Source organism: Phoca vitulina, unplaced genomic scaffold (assembly GCF_004348235.1).
Source record: "Phoca vitulina isolate PV1807 unplaced genomic scaffold, GSC_HSeal_1.0 scaffold24, whole genome shotgun sequence".
Classification (NCBI taxonomy): Eukaryota; Metazoa; Chordata; class Mammalia; order Carnivora; family Phocidae; genus Phoca; species Phoca vitulina.
Genome location: NW_022589727.1, coordinates 16,149,458 through 16,173,581, shown reverse-complemented (window position 1 = coordinate 16,173,581; position 24,124 = coordinate 16,149,458). Strand labels below are relative to the sequence as shown.

At 37.7% G+C, this 24,124-nt stretch overlaps 1 protein-coding gene across 1 annotated transcript in view; it reads left to right on the top strand.

Annotated features, from left to right (window-relative positions):
- Positions 1 to 3,263: 3,263 nt before the first annotated feature.
- Positions 3,264 to 24,124, top strand: part of TAF4B (TATA-box binding protein associated factor 4b) — a 124,588-nt gene continuing 103,727 nt past the window's right edge. Inside the window, exons 1-5 of the mRNA XM_032421293.1 lie at positions 3,264 to 4,094; positions 17,868 to 18,013; positions 19,194 to 19,301; positions 22,575 to 22,736; positions 22,835 to 22,957. Of these exons, the coding sequence (XP_032277184.1) occupies positions 3,752 to 4,094; positions 17,868 to 18,013; positions 19,194 to 19,301; positions 22,575 to 22,736; positions 22,835 to 22,957 (882 nt within the window). The 5' untranslated portion in view covers positions 3,264 to 3,751. The remainder of the gene's footprint in view (positions 4,095 to 17,867; positions 18,014 to 19,193; positions 19,302 to 22,574; positions 22,737 to 22,834; positions 22,958 to 24,124) is intronic.

Sequence of the window (24,124 nt, the reverse complement as noted above, 5' to 3'; positions counted from 1 at the left end):
GTATTCCATAGTGTGATGCATCTCTTACGATAGGATCTTTCCGTCATATCCACTTTTTGTAGGAGCATTAAAAGTGTCTCAGACTTCATTAAACCTTTAGTGAAGGCATAAAAAAATGGAAGTCATTAATGAAGTCAAACTTCTTAAGACTTTAAGCTGCATTCCTTTAAGAGGACAGGAATGACAGAATGGTGTTGTAGGAACGTGTTCTACAGCAGAAAAGTATTTAAATCTTTTGATATAAAAGCACAGATACTGGACCAGGTTCAAGGTATAGAGCTTGAGGCCATTGGTTTCTGACTCAATTTGAAGCTGAGGCCATAACCATCTTAGCCAAATACTTAGGTTTTCTCAGGCAGAGTTTTCAGCTGATTTCATTTCACAGATAAAGAAGGCTTCCTGTTTAAATTCTACAGAGTAGTAAACTTCTATTCATTTTCTGAGGAGACTGTAGACATATGGAAAATCAAAAGGACAGTAAGAGTAATTTGCATTGTCCACCCGGTAATTGTACCCTTAGCCTTTGGTTTTGCCCAAATTAAAGTGTGTTCATGTATGTGTGTAAAATACTAAAATTTGGAAATATAAATTCTGTGTTTGTTCACAGTTTTATTCCATTACCTGAGTTGATGAGCAGAGTATTTGGACAATTAATGATTAATGAATTAATGTCCCTCATTTAGAAGGTCCTATCTGGTCTGAATGTGTCTCCCAAAAATTCATATGTTGAAATCCCAACTCCCAAATGTGATGATATTAGTAGGTGGGGCCTTTGGGAGGTGCTTAAATCATGAGGGTGGGACTCTCATGAATGGGATCTGTACCTTATGAAAGAGGATCCAGAGAGATTCTTTATTCCTTCTGTCATTTGAGGACATGTGGAGAAGTCTGTGATCTGGAAGAAAACCCTCACCTGACCATTCCAGCACCCCAATCTCAGATTTCCAGTTTCCAAAACTGTGAGCAATAAGTTTCTGCTGTTTATAAGCCACCCATCACCTAATCCCCACTAGGAGAAGGAGATTAAGAGGTATAAACATCAAGTTACAAAATAAATAAATCATAAGTCATGGGGATGTAATATACAGCATAGGGAATAGTCATTAATATTATAATAACTTTATAGTGACAGTAGCTAGTCCTTTCAAGGTGATCATTTCGTAATGTGTAAAAATATTGAATTGCTGTTATACACCTGAAACTAATATAATATTGTATGTAAATTACAATTCAATTTTTAAAAAACCACTCAGTCTGTGGTATTTTGTTACAGCAGCCTGAACAAAGACAGAAGGTAAATTAATAAGTATTTTTCAACATCCTTAATTTTACAAATATTTCAACAGATAAACATAATAAAAATCAAGGTATAATCTTCCCCTGCATTTTTGTCTTTTCTCACATATAGAGATAAAATGCATTTTGCTTCCCTACATATCCTGTTTTAGTATAAGTTTCTGTAGAAAGGAAATGTAGCAAACATAATTATTACTAATCTCCAAATTCAGGACAGTAGTTACTTGTGCTGGGTAAAAAGTATATTCTTTGCAACTAGAAAATTAAAGTTCCCATCAATGAGACAAATAATAGAGCAAACATAAACAATTAGAACAAAATGTCCAAGGTCACTTTAAAGAGAAAGCTGTACTTCCTCAGCCAACCCTCTTTGAAACTTGATTGAGGTTATTTACATGTCTAAACAAAGTATGTGAGTTGGGGGTGGGGTCTAATGAAAGTTTAGAAAGGGAGAGTCCTCAGAGCAAACTCTGAGCCTTCCCTCTACCAGTATTTATTGAATTACATTCTATGGAGAAAAAAACAAGGCTAAACAATTTGCTCAGCTAGTAAAAAGTAGATCTGAGATTCGAAACCATTAGACCTTATTGCTTCACTGAAAATGTTGCATAGGTCTATTTAATTCATCTAGCAAATATTTATTAAACACTTTTATATGCAAGGCATTTTGCCAGGGGCATATGGGATATATGATGAATTACACATTTGTGGAGATAATGGAAAGAGATGTACTTTGGTTTCATACAGACTTTTGGATCCCAGTTCCTTGGAAAATTACTCTTCTAACTGCAGTTTTTAAGTCAATACAATGAAACGGCTGTTAAAAACAAAACAAAATACCTCTTAGTGACCAGCACACAAGGGGCCCTTCATAAATTTACCCTCTCCCCAACTCCACTGTGTTTTCTAGAGACCACGTGATCATTTAGTCTTCATGAATGGGGAAGGTTGTAAATGATTTGAATCATAAGATGGTTTCTTGATTTGGACTGGTTGACATGGGAGAGACAGCAAATGTAGTGAAGTTTGAGGGCTGTGAGTAGATCCTGTCCATTGGAGTTTACAGGGAGGGAGAAAACTAGCAGCTGTAAAGATCACCTTGCTTGCCCACTTGCAAAATCTCCTTCAGTTATAGTGTCGGTTCCTACAAACATAATCTTCCGACAAAAGCCTGAAATCAAGGCATCTTCTCTAACTAGATCTCTAAGGAGCAAGTTTTCCCGTATATTGGACTTAATTGATTCCTTTAACAAACACTTCTCACTTTTTCAAATAATATTTAGGATTGCAGTTAAAATCTAATTGCTAGAATCTGAGGATGTAGGAATCAAAAGACACTGTTCCAGTTTTCAAGGAGATACAAAATGTAAACAATTTACGTTTAGAGGTGACAAGAGATATCTATAGCCGCCCAATGGAAGAAAACGATTTTCCCTTGGGGCAGTTCAACTCTAAAGTCATAGGAAAATAGGCATATTTTACAGGCTATAAAATTATACGCCATTCTGAAACATTTAAAAGAAAGAAATGGACATTTTTTTTCACAATGTCAATTGTAATGCTCATTTTGCGACGCTTTAGGGCAAAGCTCGCAGAAAAACAAGAGGACGCGTGATTAAGTCTTACTGAGTTACCATTCTCTGAAGCCAGTTCCCATTTTTTCCTCAAAGTAAAAGCGTGTGGAAATTACACTCCTGGATTTTAAAGGAACATACCACTGGGGATACCAAGGAGAGGAACCCGAATGTCGCAGTTCTCCAAGTGCGGTCTGCCCCTCCCACGTGGTAGGTTTTTGGCAACTTGACCCTGCTTCTTCCTGATGCTGGGGAAGATTCTAACGCCCTCTGGAGCCGTCCCTAGTGACGTCACGAGCGCGATTCCAGTCTGTGGCCAATGACAGGGCCGGATTCCGGGGGAAGCCCGGGGCGGCGGCGGCGGCCTGTGCGCGTGCGCGAGGTCTCCGCGTGGCTATATAAACATGGCTGGCGTGGCCGTGCGGCGGGGCCACGCCGAGTGTGTGTAGGGGGCTTTGGGGCGCTCGGGTTTGTAGTTTTGAAACTTCTGGCGGGGGAACTAGGGCGCAGAGTTTTGCTGGGTGGTGGGAGCCGAAGTGACGCCCTTCCGGAAACCCCGCAGCCGGGCTCCGCTGCTGCGGGACCCGATGCTGAGGCGCCGGGCTGAGCCAGCGCACGTGTGAGCGCCGCTAAGGAAGCGGCGAGCGGCCGAGCCGGTGTCGCTGCAGCCGGGGCCGCACGGACCAGAGGGAGGTCCGGGACGCGCGGGTCTCAGTGTGCAGCCGGCGCCAGTCCCTGACTTCTGTGTCGCGGCCCCTGCGCCTCTCCCTAGCGATGCTGTGGAGCCGGAACTGCTCTGGAGTCGGCTGCCGCTTGTCAAGCCTCCCCTCGCCTCTGCTCCCGGAACGGCAGCGTCGCAGCTGCCGCTGATCCACCTGGGGATGCCCGCGGGCCTCACGGAACCGGCCGGCGCCGCCCCCCCCGCCGGTGTGAGCGCCTCCGGGACCGTGACGATGGCCCCCGCTGGGACTGTGCCTGTCCGTGCGGAGAGCACCCCGGTGGCCTTGGGCGCCGTGACTAAGGCTCCTGTCAGTGTCTGCGTGGAGTCCACGGTGTCCCAGCCCCTGCGGTCCCCCGTGGGGACCCTGGTGACCAAAGTGGCTCCTGTCAGTGCTCTTCCTAAACTCAGCAGCGGCCCCCCGCTGCCTGCTCCTCAGATAGTCGCTGTGAAAGCCCCCAACACCACAACAATCCAGTTGCCTGCTAATTTGCAGCTTCCTCCAGGTATGTCGATCACCTTTTCCAGCTTAGCCATCGGTCCAGCCAGCGGCGACACGGGAAACGTCGCAGCTCCGGATTGTGCCTTCTTGCTGGTAGCTCTAAAAACTCAGCTAAGAGAACCTGTCGTAATCGACTTTGCAGGGCAGTGATTTGGCTTTACAATTAATATAGCCTCTTTGAATCATTACTGCATAGTTCTTTCCATATTTAAGGAAAGAATTTCTTCACCCAAGTGACACAGTAAACGCTGGAGCAGTATATTCAGGAGGGCCTTTGAGGCACTGGCTCCTAGGAGGGAGAAGGTAGAATATAGCTAAAGTTTTTATTTTTATGTGGAGAAGAGACCAATTTATATATCCACACGTTTAGATAGCTATATTTTTTTAAAAAGTTTATTTAATAAGTTCTTGTGTGTTAAGGCCGAAAGAGAATTTTAAATATAAGCAAGCTAAAATAAGTTCACTGCTTTTCTAGTACCAGAAATGAATAATGCTGCTTCCTGCACAATCTTTAGATGTGTGATGATTGTAATTTTCAGAAGAACACCTCTTATAGGGAGCAGTGCCAGAGTTGACAGATCAGAGGCATGGGATTGTTATATTTGTAGCAGCGTGTGATGCTACAGTTAATAAGTCTGTGACTACTTTTTATCCGAGGGTTTACATGTTTGGGCTGTGTTTCATGATTTATGCAAAGATTTTGCTTTCTGATCATTCAGCATATTGTAAATTTGAGTGTTCTACCTTCTTTCTTTCCTCAACTGAAAGTCTTGGAATTTCATTGGGGAAAAAAGCACATATCACATTCTTTGGAGTGAATTCTACTCTTAATTATATCGTCTTCTATTTATTTTGCTTAGCAGTAATCGGAACTCAGACCTGCAAGGGTGGTAAAGAAGTGAAGCACTGGATTCAAGATTTTAGTATCCCCTGGCAAAATGACGGAGGCTCTTTTGTAGCTAATGTTCTGTTTAATCATGAACATTGTGGAAAGATAATGTTCTTTACTTTTGCTGAAGTTCTCTTTCAGTTTCGTACGGTACAGGAGATACACTTAGCTGTGCTGTGTATGCCACTGGATACATTTTCTGCCAGTTCTAAATTGTCGTCCTGCATATCCTTACAAAGTAGTTACGAATGTTTTTGAATGAAATCACCTCCTGATTTGTTAAAAACTAAATTCCTGTCTAGTCAGTGAAGATTGTTTAGAAACAATCAAAAAAGTATTAAAATACAAAAACTATCAAGAGTAAAAACTTGGTAAGTGGGAACTCATCACAAATCGAAGGCATACGGTGCCTTTATATTATTTATATTCTTTTGTTGGTCATAATAGGTAGAGAATAAGGAAATAAGGAAAGGTCTCTAAGGTTAAATAACTTGCCCAATGCCAGACACCTCACAGGTGTCAGGGAATTTGAATCCAGGTCTGTTTACTCTTTACGCAATACTGGGCTTACCACTTATTGTGTGTGTAGGATTTGCCTCACTGAGCATCAGGGCTAAACGGTGACATAGAATTTTAGAGCCTAATCTTTTGTATACAAAGAAACCAAAACTGAAACTTGCCGGAGCTATACAGCTGCAAACCAGGACCACAGCGTAGGTGTGCACCACACTAAAACATTTTAGGTTATTGACCGTGGAAAAACTTACAGGAGAGGAGATAAATTGCCTTTAGGAATTGTTAGTTAGAGAGGAGGTGGGGAGGTACTTTGAAGAACGGCTTTTGGGAATATTTCAACTGATAGGTGGCAGAAGACCATACTAACCTTTGTGCTCCCATTGGTGCACAATAAGATAACCAGTAGTTGAGGAATAAAATGGAAACAGTGATTAAAGTAACTTTTAAAAAAATTATAAGTCTTGTACCATTTCTTTTATATCCTGAGGATTAGTAATTGATTACGCAGGGATGTTTAAATCACATAGAAGTCACCTTTTCTTTTGCCAAGATAATAATTATTGGATTTCTGTTTACTTCAGAATTTCCTCAATGAAAAGAAGTGGTTTTTAAAAGTATAAATATGCACCACAGGTTTTTCTAGGGAGCAGGGGCTGGAAATAAAAAGGGGCAGAATTGTGAGGAAATGAAAGCAGCTATAGCAAAGCTCTGAAAATTACTCTGTCGAATGTTTTTGGTAATCTCTTTGATCTTCTCGGTCTTCTCTTTTATGAACATGTGGGATTTGGGGCCAGACTGCGCTTCTTTCTGTTTTTGGTATTCTTTGTCTCTTCTATCACTTGTTTGATAATAATGATCAAGGATTTGGTTGCTTTTGCTATGGCAGAAACTGGTAACTTCTGCTTGATGGTCATACTGTACAAAAGTCTGTGAAAGTTAATTTTAATTGTTAAATGGTTCAGGTCTTTCTTCATCAACTCTTTCATGCTCAGGCATGGCATAGGATTTGGACCTTTTCTCAAATTCCTGAACCAGTTCCTGGATAAGCTAGCGGTTCTTGTTTCCACCCTGGCTTTATCAAAAGGGCATTGCATGAGGGTAAGGACTCTGTCACTGACTTTATTACCCAGAACCTAGTAAGTTCCTTGCTCAGAGAGGGCACCAGAGTATTTGAATGCACACATTAGTATATGTGGAGAGAGAAGAGGAAAATAGGGCTGCAACCCCTAAGGGATACCAAGGACCATTACACATACCAGTGCATTTTATTTTTAATTTCTTTGCTCATTCTGCTTACAAAAGCAGCATGTGCTCATGTAAAAAAAAAAAAGCATTACTGAAATGTAATATACCCCCTTCACCAGAGTATTGCTATTAACAGTGTTATCCTTTTCATGTTAGTAACTATAAATCTTCCTCATTTTTTAAATTGCTAACTAGTCCACTGTATCAATGTACCATCATGTTTTGACCACTTTGCTATTCGTAGATATTGATATTGTTTGCACTACTTTCTGTTATTACAAATGATGCTATAATAAACATCTTTGTGTATTTTTGTGCCGTTTTGTAAATGTGTTTTTTATAGGATAAATTGCTAGAAGTGGAATTGTTGTTTCAAAAGGTAATCTTTTCATAGGATTACCAAATTTTATCCCCAAAAGATCATTAAAATGCATAATCAACAATGTTAATACTTAATTTTAAAAAGCTAGTTATGGGGGTGCCTGGGTGGCTCAGTCAGTTAAGTGTCTGCCTTCGGCTGGGGTCATGATCCCAGGGTCCTCTCTGCTCAGTGGGGAGCCTGCTTCTCCCTGTCCCTCTGCCTGCCGCTCCCCCTGCTTGTGCTCTCTCTCTGTCAAACAAATAAATACCGTCTTAAAAAAAAATTAAAAAATAAAATAAAAATCTACCTATGAAATCTAATAAGTAATTTTCCAGACTTTCATTAATGACTTTCATTAATGACTTTCATTAACAGTAAGAGTAGATGAGTCCTATAATTGAGTGGAGAGAGATCGACTTCAAATGTAGAGAAATGTGGGTGGATGATAATGTTATATAGATTTGTTACTTACTGAATAACTATGCCTAAGAGGGCTCTTGTTAGTTTGTGAAGTAAAGTAAGTATATAATATAGAGTAGCTGGGAAGGTTTATTAGTTCAGGGCTAGTTTAGTTCAGAGTAAGGACTAGGTGTGCTAATCACATTTATAGATGATAAGGGGCTTGGTGGGTTAGCCTCTTGTGGAAAGCAGTGAAGTGTAGCAATAAAGGGCAGAACATTGGCCTTGGAATCAACAGACCTGGATTTGAATCCCAGCTCTACCACTTATTAGTCTGTGATTTGGGGCAAGTTTATTAACCTCATCCTCAGTGTCAGTTTTCTTATGTCTAGAAGGGGATCATACCTTCTTCATAGAAGTATCATGTGAGTTAACTAAGAATATAGGTCTACATGTCACAGAACTCTAAAGAACACCATTTGTGTGGAATACAGAGTTGCATAGCAGGCATGCCCTAAATATTTAAGGTACCTGTATAGCATTGGGCTATAGGTACTCTGGTTGCTGTTTATCTAATGTATATTGGCATCCACCAAATTCACTATAATTTATTTTTTAAAAGATTTTATTATAATTTCAAAGGATGGATTTTGAAATAACCTCAGTGTCTGTGTGCCCCCACTTTTTTATGTCTGTTACTCAAAATTTGGAAAGTACAGAAAAATCACCCCAAATGTTTTGAGTATATCTTTTAGTTTCCTTTTTTATATAAACTTTATGGAGTTACAGTTTTTTACATGTATATTTATTTTAAAAAGGAAACCATTTACAGTAAGTTTTGAAAAATTTGACAAAGATATAGCCACCACTCCAAGATATGGAGAACATTTCACTCCCCCCAAAGTTTAATTTCTTTGGGGAAAAAAATGTGTGGATGCTTCCTTTATTTTTTTTCTTTTTTACATAATTGGGATTCTATTATTTAATTTCTATATCCTTCTTTTCCACTTATCATTATATAGTGACAATTTTGTATGTTCTAACCTCAAAAGTTTAATTTTAATGGGTGCATAATCCATTACTTAATCTTTTCTTTATTCATTTAGGTTGCTTCTGCCTTTTTGTTTAAAAAGGTTACTTAAAAGTAAACAGAATGTTTTTATATTTAGATTGTGATGTGTGTCTTATTTTCTTGGGACAGATAACAAATTCCAAGAATTTTGGAATTTCTGGATCAAGGAAATACAAGTATTTTAAAGTTCTGTATTTTTTAACCTACTCACACATTTCAGTGCTAACTGTATACTAGGTTTTATGCTCATTACCATGGATGCGGTGGTAAATAGACACAGTACGTCTCCTGGAAATTAAAGAGATTTTGAGAATTTCCTTGGGTTATTCTGGGCTTAATTTTTCTCCAACAATATTATTTTTGTAAACTAAGACGTGTAAAAACAAATATGGCAAGTTAAAAAGAAGGTAAAACCACCTGAAAACATATGATCCTACTTTTAAAAGATGAAATTTAGGGGCGCCTGGGTGGCTCAGTCGTTAAGCGTCTGCCTTCGGCTCAGGTCATGATCCCAGGGTCCTGGGATCGAGCCCTGCATCGGGCTCTCTGCTCGGCGGGAAGCCTGCTTCTCCCTCTCCCCTCCCTCTGCTTGTCTTCCCTCTCTCGCTGTGTCTCTCTCTGTCAAATAAATATAATCTTTAAAAAAAAAAAAAAGATGAAATTTAATAAAGTTAATAGAAGTTCTGTTTTGACAAATCCACTGTGTAACTGGAGAATAGAGAAGATGTGCCATAACTGATAGTAGAATCTGGGATAAAAACTTACTGATTGATTTGAAGTTTTTCTTTCTTTCTTTTTTTTTTTAATAAAGATTTTATTTATTTGACAGAGAGAGAGCACAAGCAGGGGGAGCAACAGGCAGAGGGAGAGGGAGAAACAGGCTCCCCACTGAGCAGAGAGCCCAACGTGGGGCTCCATCATGACCCGAGCCGTAACCAACTGAGCCACCCAGGCGCCCCTTAAGTTTTTCTTTTATTCACTCAATTATTGGGATGAGAGGAAAAAAATTTAAGTGACTTTAAGCTCAGTAAGGGAAACTATGATATAAAAAAATTAAAAGAATTGGGGCCCTGGTGCCTGAGCAAGAAAACAACTTTGGGTATGTTTGTCTGCCTTTAAGTGTTTAAAGGACTGCCCTGTGGAAATGAAAGTAGGCTTGTTTTGTGTGCTTGCACAAGGGACCTATCAGTGAATATTATGGGAAGAATATTTTTGGTTCTGTATTAAGGAATAACTTTGTATTTCTGCTCTACTTGTGAAGGGGTGGCATTTGTACATCTCCACCTTCTTAACCCTACATTTCAGTAGAGACTAGAAGGTCACCAGTCAGGCAATTATGTATAGATACGAAATTATAATAGGTGAATTCTGAAGTTTTTCTGGCTCTTAGATTTGTGTGGTCTGCTATCCTTTCAGGGTCAGTATTTACCAATGCTAGGAAGTTGGGCAATCAGAGCCACCATCCAGATCAACTTGTAGCCAAGACAAAATAGGAAAGTCATCTTAGGACATAGCAGTTCACTGGTCAGATGAGTAGAGTATTCTGTTAAATTATGTACCAGATAGAGAATAAGCACAGGACCACTTTACACTTTAACATCTTAATATTTTTAGAGGAAAGGTGCTCTGTAACCTAATGTATGTTTACTTTCTTTCAACATGTCTGTAGGATAAGTAGGCAAACTGGTTATCCTTTTATGATTGGAAAATGAGTCAAATTTATCAGGATTTGATTCAAAGAGACTTGGTAGCTGGTTTTCAGAAAAGAGACTATTGTTCAGTTTCCTTTATATGTTTATAAGTCCTTTTCACTAGGTTGTTGCTCATTAGAACTGGGCCTTTGGGATAGATAAACACTTCAGTTAGAAGAGCATTGACTTTAGATGAGCTCTTGTTATTTTATTCTCAGTATTGTCTTCAACTATTCTAATACTACTTCCTACTGAAGTTTTGAGTATTTAGTTGAAGAAAAGTTTGGATTGTGAACCTTTTGGTATTAATTACAGTTATTACTATTGATAACTTTAAAATTCAAAAGCCTACTTGAAAGTATTATCTCATTTAATCCTGTTAATGATCTTGGAAAGTAGGTATTAAGTCTCTCAATCCACAAATATGGGGTGTCTTTCCATTTATTTAGATCTTTAATTTCTTTCAAAAGCATTTTGTAGTTTCCAGAGTATTGGTGTTGTACTTATTTTGTTTAATTTATCAGTATATTATTATTTTTGGTGCTATTGTCAGTGGCATTGTTTTCTTTGTTCCATTTAGTCATTCATTGCAAATGTATAAAAATACAGCTGATTTTTATACATTGATTCTGTATCCTGCCACCTAACTGAACTTACTAGTTTTAATAGTTTTTTTTGTGGATTTGTTAGGATTTCTACATAGAAGATCGTATTACCTGTGAATAGATGGTTTTACTGCTTTCTTTGGATGCCTTTTATTTCATTTTCTTGCTTAATTACCCTGGTTAGAACTCAGTACAGTGTTGAATAGAAGTAGTGATTGCAGGCATTCTTGTCTCATTTCTCATCACAGGTATCTTTGTCTTATTCCTCATCTTAAGGGGAAAGCATTTAGTCTTTCACCATTAAATGTGATGTTGGGTGTGAGTTTTTTGTAGATCTCTTTTACCAGGTTGAGGAAGTTTGCTTTTATTCCTATTTTGAGTGTTTTCATCATGAAAAAAGGGGTGTTAGATTTTGTCAGATGCTTTTTCTGCATCTGTTGAGATGATCCTGGGGTTTTTGTCTTATATTGATATGCTTTTTTACAGTAATGTTTGTATGTTAGACCAGCCTTTCACACTGAGATAAATATTACTTGATGGAGTATAACACTTTTTTTGTGCTGCTGTATTCACTTTGCTAGTACTTTGTTGGGACTTTCTGCATCTATATTTATAAGGCATATTGGTCTCTAGTTTTTTTGTGATGTCTTTATGTGGTTTTTGTATCAGGGTACCACTGATCTTACAGAATGGGTTGATACATGTTTCCTTCTATTTTTTGGAAGAGTTTGTGAATGATTAGTATTAATTTTTCCTTGGATGTTTGGTAGAATTCACCAGTGAAGCCATGTGGACCTGGGCTTATCTTGTGGATACTTTTTTTTGATTAGTAATTAAATTCATTTGTTAGAGCCCTCTTCAGGTTCCCTCTTTTTTCTCTTCTTTTCCTTTCCTTTCCTTTCTTTTCTTTCCAAGATTTTATTTATTTGAGAGAGAGAGAGAGAGCACAAGTGGCAGGGAGGGGCAGAGGGAGAAGGAGAAGCAGGCTCCCTGCTCAGCAGGGAGCCCGATGTAGGGCTCCATCCCAGAACTCTGGGATAATGACCTGAGCCGAGGCAGATGCTTAACCGACTGAGCCACCCAGGCGCCCCTAGGTTCTTGAGCCTATTTTCTTGAGTCAGTTACAGTAGTTTTTTGTTTTTAAGAATTTGTCCATTTCATGTAAGTCATCTAATTTATTGGTTTACAATTATTCATAGTATTATTCCCTTATTATCCTTCTTTCTATAAAGTAGTAGTAATGTCCCTTCTTTCATTCCTGGTTTTAGTAGTTTGAGCCTTCTCTTATTTTTTCTTAGTCAGTCTGGTAAAGGTTTTTAAATTTTGTTGGTCTTTTCCCAGAACCCATTTTTGTTTTTCTTTTTCTCAATTGTTTTTGTACTCTCTATTTACCTCTGCTCTAATCTTTATTAATTTCTTTCATCTGCTTGCTTTAGTTTTTATTTTGCTTTTTTCCCCCAGTATCTTAAGACGGAAGTTTAAGTTATTGATTTGAATCTTCCTTTTTTTTTTAAGTAGGCTCCACACCCAGTGGAGCTTATACTCACGACCTTGAGATCAAGACCTGAGCTAAGATCAAGAGTAAGACTGACTGAGCCACCCAGTTGCCCCTTGAATCTTCCTTTTTAAGAGAGAGAGGGAGGAATAGGGGGTGGGGGGAGGGGCAGAGGGAGAGGGAGAGAGAGGATCTTAAGCAAGCTCCACACCCAGCACAGAGCCCAACACAGGGCTCGATGGATCTCGTGACCCTGAGATCATGACCTGAGCCAAAATCAAGAGTTGGGATGCTTAACTTACTGAGCCACCCAGGCACCCCCTTTTTAAATACTGCATTTGTGACTATAAATGTCCCTCTAAGCACTGCTTTATCTGCATGCCGTAAAGTTTGGTTTATTATGTCTTCATTTTCACTCATTTCAAGGTATTTTCCAATTTCCCTTGTGATTTCTTCATTGACAAATGACTACTTAGGAGTAATTAATTTCTAAATATTTCTGAGTTCCCCCAATTTCTTTTTGTTGTTGATTTCAAATTTCATTCCAGTGTAGTTAGAGACTATACATTGTATGAGTTCAGTCTTTTAAAATTTACTGGGGCTTGTTCTATGTCCTAGCATGTGGTCTATACTGAGAATGTTCCATGTGCACTTAAGGAGAATGCTGTTATTGGGTAGAATATTCTATAGGTGTGTTTTAGATTTGTTTGGTTTATAGTATTGTTGAAGTATTTGATTTCCTTGTTGATCTTCTATATAGTTGTCTATCCTTTGTTGAAAGTGGGGTATTTAAGTCTTTCAACTATTATCGTTGCATTTCTGTTTTTCCCTTCCTTTATGTCAGCTTTTGCTTCATGTATTTTGGGCTGTTTGTTGTTGCAAAAATGTTTATAATTGTCAATATTCCTGATCCATTGGGTGTTTTATCAATTATCATATGCCACCTCTTTATCTCTAGTAACACTTTTAGACTATTTTGTCTGATATTAGTATGGCCACGCTAGCTTTCTTATGGTTACTGTTGTATGATATGCCATTTACTTTCAACTTTGTTTTATATTTGAGTCTGAAGTATGTCTCCTGTAGGCAGCATATAGTTGGACCTTATCTTTTTTTGGTCTGGTTTGACACTTTGCCTTTTGATTGGATTATTTAATCTGTTAACATGTAATGTTATTTCTATAGTTAGGTTTAGGTCTGCCATTTATTTTTGTTTCTATATATCCTCTCATTTTTGTTCCTGTATTCCTTTTTTCCTGCTTTCCTTTGCATTAAGTGAATATTTTCTAGTGTGACACTTTGTTTTCTTTATAATTTTTCAATATATATAGTTAGTGGTTCTAGAGGTTACAAAATATATCTAGTATATGTTGTATATATATCTAATAAATTCTAGTAAGAATTTATTTCACATTTATAATAACTTAATTGGGTGAGATATAGAAACGTTTCTATTTAGCTCATTTTCCTCCCCCTTTTTTATTTTGTACTATTATTGCTCTACATATTGCACCTAGATATGTTAGAAACCCAACAAATACCTTGTTATAATTATTACCTTATGTAACTTTTTGTTTTTTAAAGAAACTGACAGAAGAAAGGAGCACAGGACATATTTGTAGCATTTGTTTTATTACTCTCTTAGTTACCGTTTCTGGTTTTCTTCATTTGTTTTCAACCAAAGTCATTTCCTTAGTGTGATACAACTTTAGTCCCATCCACTTCCTTTCTGCTGTTATTCACAAATATATTACATTTTTATGTTATGGGTCCAAAAACATAATTATATACATATTTTTCTACACAATTTCTTTAAAAAAATTAAGAGAAGAAAGCAGAATTAATAAGCATTTACTTATATTGTCAAATTATGTAATCACCCTTTCCCAGTGCCCTTTTTCATTTTCATGTGAATTTGAATTACTCCTGGGATCACTTGTTTTGAGCCTGGACAACTTTGTTTAGTATTTCTTGCATGGTGTGTCTGCTAGTCAACCAGTCCACTCAGTTTTATTCTGGGAGTGTCTTTTTTTTTTTTTTTAAGATTTTATTTATTTATTTGACAGAGAGAGAGAAAAAGAGGGGAGGGGAAGAGGGAGAAGTAGTCTCCCCACTGAGCAGAGAGCCCAAAATGGGGCTCAATCCCAGGGTTCTGGGATCCTGACCCGAGCCAAAGGCAGACGCTTAACCGACTGAGCCAGGCGCCCCTATCTGGGAATGTCTTTATTTTGCCTTCAATTTTGAAAGATATTTTTAATGAATATCTGATTGTTGGTTGATTTTTTTTTTTTTTTTTTTTTTTGCTTTCGGCAAGTGGAATATGTCATTTCACTGCCTTCTGGCCTCCATTGTTTTTGATGAGAGGTCAGCTGTTAATCCTGTAGAGGATCTCTTGTAAATAAGGAGTCCTTTTTCTCTTGCTGTTCTCAAGATTTTCTTTTAATAGTCGAACATTTTTATTTTGAAGTGTCTTGGTGTGGATCTCTTTGAATGTATTAGAGTTTGTTGAACTACTTGGACATCTAGATTATTCTTCCTCAAATTTGGGGAGTTGTCAGCCATTATTTCTTTGAATATTTTTCTGTTTCTTTATCTCTCTTTCTGTTTCTCTTGTCCTCCCTCTCTGGTACTCAAATTATGCCTATGTTGCTGTGCCTTTCAGTGGTACACATTTCTCTGAGGCTGTGTTCATTTTTCTTCATTCTTTTTTCTCTCCATTCTTTGGATTTAATAATCTCCATTCATCTATCTTCCAAGTTCACTGATCTTCTACTCATTCAGTTTCACTGTTGAGCCCCTCTAGTGGATTTTTTTTTTTTTTATATATATTGCATTATTTGTTTCAGAGGTATCTAGTGGATTTTTTTGTTACTGTATTTTTTTTAACTACCGAAGTTGTTTTTTTTCCTTTAATAATATCTATCTTTCTAGCAATCATCTCTATTTGATGATATCATACCTTCCTTCGCTTGTTTAAGCATGGTCTCCTTTAGTCTTTTGAACATATTTATAATGTTTACTTTGAAGTTTTTGTTATTAGATCTGACAGCCAGTCCTTCTCATAGGTGGTTTTTCTTGCCTGCCTTTTTTCCTGTGTGTCATGCTTTTCTTTTTCTTTGCATGTTGTGTAACTTGTTATTCAAAACTAGTATGTTGGGGTGCCTAGGTGGCTCAGTTGGTTAAGCATCTGCCTTTGGCTCAGGTCATGATCTCAGGGTCCTGGGGTCGAGCCCTCCATTGGACTCCCTGCTCAACAGGGAGTCTGCTTCTCTCTCTCCTTCTGCCCCCCTTCAAGTAAATGAATAAATAAATAAAATCTTTAAAAATTTAATATATTGCAGCAACTCTGGATTCTGCCCCCTGTTCCCTTGAGTGTATTATTGTTTGCTTATTTTTTTTTTTTTTAAATGTCTGATTGGTTTATTCTAGTGAAGTCTATTTTTCCCCACAGTGGGAAGCCTTTGATGTTGCTCCTCAGAGGGCACAACCATGGGCATAAGCTCAGCCACCCTGAGATGACAGGGCTCTCCTTGACTTTCTCTTTCTCTGATTTCTCTGTTAAGCTGTGTGTCTCTTGGTATCACACCCAGGTATTAGGCTCTACCTTTGCCAGCCATTTACCCTATTGTTTTCAACAATGCCATAGGGCCCAACTTGTTCCATAGTCTGATCCAATTAAATTTAGGCTACTTTTAATATTTGAGGTTTGTTCTGACATCAAGAGGGCCCTTCTTAGCTGTTTTTATTTCTGGTTTTCTCTGATAAACTAGAGCTAGGCCAAGGCCTAGCTTGTATCTGTCACGAAGCTACCATCCTTCTTTTAATTGTTTTTGTTGTATTTGAGAGTGCTGTTACCTTTGAGCTTCCCTACACTGTGTTGAAATAAAGTCAGCTTCACTATAGAGATATTTGGAGTGGGGATCAGGACTGTGGAATGCTTCTTTGTGGGCAGTATCCCTGCTTTAGGAGTGGGGTACTGGGCTACCACCATCTGGTCTTATCTACTTACTTCTTCCAGCATGGAACCTCCATCCTACAAAAGAACTGGATTGAGGGAGAGTGAGGTCCAGATACTTTTAGTGTGCCATCGCTGAAGTAGAGCCTTCCCTTTATGAGTAGAGATGAATAAAAGAAGCCTAGAAACCTCTGGATGCACTTGTCTCAAATTTGTCCTCTGCTGTATGCAGCTCATTGTGGGGGAGATCAGAAATGCTGGAGGCCTGCTCCTCCCAGAGAGATACCATAGCCCTCAACTGGGAGCTTGGGAGGGAGAGAGAGGGGGCCTTTGTTGGCCACACTGCCTGATCTGAGAAGGGAAAGGGAGTGAGTCGTGATTGAGATGCCACTGTTTCTTGCTGTGCTTACTGAGTTTTAGTAAATCCTCATTAATAATGAAGTCATTTTCTGTATGCCTTCACGCAATTTCCAAAGACTTTAAATAGTTGTTTTTAAAAATAATTTTCACCAGTTATGCTTGCTTTGCTGGGGAGCAGGTGTGTTGAGCTCTTCATGCTCCCTTTCTGGAAATGGAACTTCAGCTATGAATATTCTTGTTTGCGCCTCCTACTGACATGGACACGAATTTCTTTAGATTAGAAATACTGGGTTAAAGAGTGTGCAAATGGGAGTCAGTTTGGCACAATCATGTAAAGTTGAACAAAGCAGTTGTACCAAATTATATTACCGTCATCAAGATGTTAAAGTTCCTGTTGCTGCACATCTCTCTAACACTTAATATTGTCATTGGACTTCTTAATTTTTGTCTTTCTAGGTATATATAAAGTGATATCTCACTGTGGTCTTAATTTACTTTTCCTCGTCATTGCCATTTGTGTTTCTTTTGTGCATTTTGGATATTTGTCCTTTGAACATAAGTGAACTAAAATTGTCTCCCATTTTGTCGTTTGTTTTTTACCTGATGGTGTCTTTTGCTAAACAAAAAAAAATTTTTTTAATATACTTTAATGCATCAGACTTATTTTAAGAAATTCTTCCCTATTCCAAGTTCAGAAAGATAATTTTCTACATTATCTAAGAGTTTAAAGGTTTTACTTTTTACCTTTGTACTCTTAATGCCCTTGGGGTTTTCTGTGTGGTGTGAAACTTTTAATCTTTTCCATGTAGATAACTAATTGACACAGCCTTATTTATCGAATAGTTGCTCTTTTCCTCACTAATCTGCAGTGCCTCCTAGGAGAATTTGATATAACATATCTGCATGGGTCTATTTTGGAATTCTCCAATTTATTCCATCGGTTACTTTGTGTAATCTGGTTCCATTACCATTACCATCTTACTGTAGTTCTATAGTTTGATGTCATGAAGGAAAAGTGTTTTGGCTCCTTTTAAGTAGCATAATAATTAGTATACATGGAATTCAGTATGTATTAATCACTTATTCAGAGCATTTTACAGTGTTGAAAGAAGTGGTCAGAACACAAAATACATGATGATTGTTTCATTTATTAGCTTAGAAGTCATATTTTGCTTTCTTCTAACTCTAGGAACAGTTTTGATCAAAAGTAACAGTGGCCAGTTGATGTTGGTATCTCCTCAGCAAGCTGTGACAAGAGCAGAGACCACTACTAACATAACTTCAAGGCCAGCTGTACCAACGAATACTCACACAGTCAAAATCTGTACAATGCCGGTAATATACCGTAGTTTTTTTTTATTTTTTAATTTTTTTATTATTAGTTTTTTTAATCCTCCTTAATTTTCCAGCTATTTTCTTCCTATAAATGTGTATTTGTCAATAAGAATAATAGGTGATTCTGCTCAACTTTTTGAATTAAGCCACTTTCTTTGAACATGTTAATTAAGGTGTTTGGTTTTGTCATTTGGTATTTGCTAAAATACTAATGATTTTTCTTCATACTCAAAGATTTTATGGTCCTCAAGGGAATGTTCAAAGGGCTATTTGTATCTCTGAATGGAAAGAAAATAATCATTCTGTTTCAATTTTAATTTGTGGTATAAAATATTAACACTACAGTTTATGGTGTTCATTTTTATACATACCTTACAGGACTGACTTTTAAGAAATTCAGAAATCTGTAATATTTCATTAGTTGGTGTTGTTAGAAAATGGTTAATTTTACATACATGATAATTTTTCCAGGTAACTAACTAAAATTTATCTTGTGTGCCAGAGGTTAAAAAAAAATTTTTTTTACAACAAGAAAAAGAAAAAATACAATAAAAAATTTTTCTTAATGGCATCTTTCTCTGGTAAAATAAAAAATGCTGAATGTGGTATAACATTTTCTTGATGAGTCAGGCTCATCCTAATGAAGGATTGCATAGTATTCTGTGGTAATATTTGCTGCCAGTTCTGTCTGCTCCCCCACTAGCCCCCATTTTGTGCTTTCCTAGTATTTGGTTCTAGGTTCTCGACCATTTTCTCTGTTACTGTATCTTTCAATGACAGCTTCTCCTTTCCTTTCCAATTTGCTTTATCTAACTGCTGTAAGTTGAGAAGATAGGTTAGCAGATTTTTGTTTATAATTAGATGTTAAATAAGAATCCATTTATTTTCTCTATGAGCCAAAGAGTAAAGTTCAAGATTTTAATGCTAAAATACTGTGATATTTATTTGTTAAATCAGTTGCCTCCTTAGGAAAACGAAGTGGGTGTCAGTTGGCCAGTTGACCAGTTAGGTTCATAGTGGAAAACGTGCTTAAAATCTCTAAGGTTTTAAAGCCAGTTATAACAAAGAAGTTTGCTATGGTGAAGTGTTTTAATGTTTAATGTTTACAGTAGTACTGATTGATTTAAAATTACTAATGCTGATGACTCTATTATCTCTCCTCCCTCCCCCCCCGCCCCAGAATTCTAGTTCACAGTTAATTAAGAAAGTGGCAGTGGCACCTGTTAAAAAATTGGCACAAATAGGAACTACTGTTGTAACCACTGTTCCGAAGCCTTCCTCAGTACAAGTAAGTTGTGACTGACTTCTGTCCATGCATGCACTGGTTTTTCTCTCATCTTTCTTTCTCATTTAGCTATTTTCTGCCAGATGTATAAGTTGCCACAATGACCATGTGACCTTGAAGAAAGCAATTCAGTGATATTTGGTGACACTTATCAAAGTGGGAACGGTTGGAGCTGTGGAAAACACAAGATAAACATCGTGTATGATCTTGGAATATCAGTTTTACTTGCATGTAATAAATTAATACAAATGCATCTAATAGCCATGTGTCAGAGGGTCTAGAAGCAGTTGTCAGGACAGAATTTTGGCATAGGAGGTATTTATTAATTATCGATATCTGTGGAAGGGAAGGAGGATAAGACTTTGAACTAGATGCAGGCCCAGTAAAGCCTCTGCCAACTGGGTGAACACTGGAGGAAATGCGGCCTGTCAGAGTTGTTCTACTGTGTGCCAGCATTCGTCAGCTGGGCCTTCATTCCCCCTCTGGGATAAGTCACTGGATGTCAGCTCCACAAGGAAGTTGTGCTGTTGGGCAGGGTAATTCTTTGTAGTTGAGACAAATCCTGAAAGAACTGACATCTGTGGGCTATATAATAGCATTCCCCACAGCTGGGACAAAACAGATTTCCTTGTAATGGTATATCACAGTTTACTCCTGGTGTCACTGGGATCTACTTCCTTAAATATGTTAAAGACCAGATATTTTGGAATTCCAGTGGGTTTCTTCCTTGGGGAAACAAAGAAGAGGAGGTTACTAGGATGAACTACAGTCTTCACCACTGTTGCTGATACTCATCATCTCCCTCCTTGACTCTCCTCTTCATTCTAGATTCTCTCCATTCTCAATTAATAACTCTGCTGGTCTTGGTAACTTAACTGGTGGTGTGACCAGACCTTCATCCCTGAGCGATCTGAGGTCCTACTCACCATGCTCTCTTGAGACATGGTGTCATAACAACTGGGGAAAGAAACACCAGCAGGCGCTTAAGTGGATCACCTGGATTCACCACACATATTCTTCCTCAGTCTCTGTTGTGTAATAGCAACCCTACCTATTCCAGATGTCAGGTCAATTATTCCTGCCATGATAATGATTCTTTACTGCTGTTCCTTAGACACCAGGAACCTGAAGTACCCAGGAGGCAGCCATGGTGTCTAGCTTATGGGAACTCTTGCTGTGTTCTCTGGTGAAAGTGTGTTCCCTGTGGGTAGAAATGGGAAGCACAGGGTCCCCCATTGCGTCTTTGGGAGTGATGATAAGTGGTTCCATTCATCCCTCTGCTCCTCTACTCCTTGGTTTTCATGTATTTGTCCTATTGGAGACATAGTACCATAGAGTTTCTTGATACAGCTTACACTGAATCTTGGAGGATGGAATTCCATCTTCATTGAGTATTGCCTGAGTTTGCACTTCACCTGTGCCCTCTGCTGGCTGTTCTGATACTTTACTAGGCTGCCAGCTTCTAGGTCATGCCCCCCAGACATTCATAATCAGTGCCAATGTGGTCTTGCAAAGCATGGAAATAGAATGGGCTGGGCTTCAATATCAGGAGTTATGATTGAGTTTAAGATGGTCCACCCATTACTGCAGTGGGATTATGTAGGTAGAGTAAGACTGGGATTGTGTACCTCCTTGTCCCTCTTAGGAGGAAGAATTGGCCTGGAAGGTGCGGGTATCTGGTAAGGTACAGCAGCTAGTAGCTATATTAGAGTTGTGAAGGACAGATTTTGTACTAGAGGCTATAAAATATTAACAAGGAAAGTAGAAATGCCGTAAATGTTCACAAAAAATAGGATGCTTTTCCTGAGCTCGCATTTCATTGGCTCTTACTTTGCTTCATAAGGGAGAGGAACCCTTCCCATTAGTCCAGAAGGGTAATCATAATCACTAGCTAAAGTTTTAGATTATGCTTTCTTTAATATAATAGTATAAGGAGTTAATGGCGGAGTATAAATATAGACTCACTGAAGAAAGAGTATTTAATTACTGTAGATTAAGCTGAAAAAGTTTATTAGATAGTCTCCAAAAGGATTCAGAGAAACTGCACAGTAGTTGTCCTTGGAGAGCAGAACTAAGGCTAGGAGTAGGAAGGTGACTCATTTTCATTGTTGCCTTGAGATCTACTTTAATAATATTTCGCTAAATTAGGTGCAGTTATTTTTACCTTTTTTGCTTGACATTTCATCATTCTAGTCTCTTCACCATTAATCAGTGTTTTAAATTTTTTCCCCATTTTTACCCTTAAAGCATGCTTCATCTAATATATGCTCCAGTCTTTCTAAAGTGGGAAATTTTGGTGTACATTTGAATTCACTTATTTTGACCGTTACCAAAGGAAATTTTCTTGAAGGTGATTGCAACCTGACCTTTTTGTGTTGTATACCTCTGGAATACAAATATTTAAATTAAAATGATGGTGCAGTGTTCAGTTTTCTGGGTCAGTTGTAAATACTGTTGTCTCTCCCATCACTCTCAAACTTGACTCATGTTCTGTAACTTTGTGTTTGTTTTAAAATAAGATTTTTGCTTTATCTGAGTTGTCTAAATTATTGCCTGACTTGTGATTTCTTGTATTAAACTTTTTATCCTGCGGGTGGTGCTATAATCACACCTCATTTCAATAGAAGGTGGAAGACATAACCAAAATTCTTTTCAGTGTGAAAATAAGCTATCACAGTTTGTAATATTCATTATGCTTACTCTAAGAGTCTAGATAAAAGCAGCTTATCTGAGTATAAGATGATCAGTAGATCTCTCTGCTTTATACTTAAGAAAAAGCAGAAAATTACGGAATAGGATATTCTGTATTTTCATATAAAAACTTAGTATTTCAAATTCTTTTTAGAGAAGTATTAATAATGTGTTTTGAGGACCATGCACTTGGTACTGTTTTTCACAAACAAACCTAGGAGAGTAGGGAGGTACCATTTCTGTCCTTGTTTTTTTACAGACGAGAATCAAAGTATTAGCAAGATTAAGTAACTTGCTTGAAGTCAACACTCAGTAGGTGTCAGTGAAAAGTAGGTAGGTAGATACGTTGGCTCATTGAACATAAAAAAAATAATAATAAAGTAGGTAGGTAGATGAGAATGAAAACCAGATCTACTGAAGTCCAGAGCTCTTACAACAGTGTTCTGATGCCTTAGACTAGTAGAACATAACATGAAAGCAAAGATGTCACGATCCATGTGTAGTCTGCTAAGTGTGAAACGAGGCACCTGCTGTGATACAGTTCATAGTAATACGTATCTAAATGTGCACTACTTCTAATTTCAGTCTGTAGCTGTGCCAGCCAATGTTGTCACAGTTACTCCTGTAAAGCCGTTGAATTCCGTAACTACCCTGAAGCCTTCAAGTTTGGGAGCATCAGCTGCCCCCTCAAATGAGCCCAGTCTCAACACAGAGAACTCAGCAGCTGTTCAGACGAGTCTTTCTCCGGTAAGCTCCCACTTCCATCTCACATGAATACAGCTCTTTAGAAATTTTCTTGAATTCTGTTTTCCAGCTAACATTTGTGTTTATATTTCTCTCTTTAGGCGATGCTAGAAAATGTGAAGAAATGTAAGAACTTCCTTGCAATGTTAATAAAACTAGCATGTAGTGGATCACAGTCTCCAGAAATGGGGCAGAATGTGAAGAAACTGGTGGAACAACTTTTGGTAAGTTAGTATTATGAAAGCTTAAATTCTGTAAGAATTTGTAGAACATGTTTTAAATGGGACTTATCTTTAAATGAGGTTTATTTTAGATGGATTTTTGATAAGCTTTTGTTTTTTAATTTGTAATGATAATAAATCTGAAACAAGTAGATCCATTATATTACTTTCTGTATGCCTTAGCTTAAAAAGGGCCTTGGGGAGGGGTGCCTGGGTGGCTCAATTGGTTGAGTGTCCGACTCTTGATTTTGGCTCAGGTCATGATCTCAGGGCTTTGGAATCAAGCCCCGTGTCAGGCTCCAGGCTCAGCAGGTAGTCTGCTTGAGGAGTCTCTCTCCCTCTGCCCCTCCACCCCTGCATGCACTCTTTCTCGCTCTAAAACAAATAAATAAATCTTAAAAAAAATAAAAGGCCTTGGAGAGAAAGTTGACTCTTTGGTCAAATAAAAAATTGTTACTAGAATTGCGAATGCCAGAAAGCCAGGCTATCAACAAATAATGAAATTCAGTTCTTGTAAGTTCAAACAGCATACTTTGTAACCTGTGGAAGTAAGTTAATTTTAAGTTTTAGTTTTCTTTTCTGTAAGATGAGAAGAGTAATAAATGTGATGATCTAGGAGTTCCCAAGTTCCAAGATGCTGTGTTTTTTAGCTATTAAATTATACATCATTCAGGTTTTATATCCTCTTTCAGGTGAATTGCTTAGATATATTGAAGCAGATGAAGGTGGAAATTAACAAATATTGCATATTATATGCTTAAGAAATATGCTGAGGGTATAATAGACAAATACAATTTTGGAGTTTTTGAGCTACTAAAAGATACAGATTTCTCTGACCATATAATGAGCATTTTGTGTATTTTTTGTATAAAAATGGTCACTTTTTCCCAGCAGAAAATGTGTATATTTCAAATATTGCACAGGAAAACAAGTATAATTTGTAAATATTAAAATATTTTCTTTACTACTGTTTTTTATGCTACCTATAGTTGTTAGAAATAGAGCACATTTGAAATGGTTAGTTTTCCACTTGGGAAAACTATTTTAGATATTTAAAATTATAAATCCTATAAGCAAGTTTTTAACTTTCAAGCATTCTTAAAAATTTCAATTAACTTAAATTTTTAATTTTTGATTGAAGTATAGTTAACATAGATATTGTATTACTTT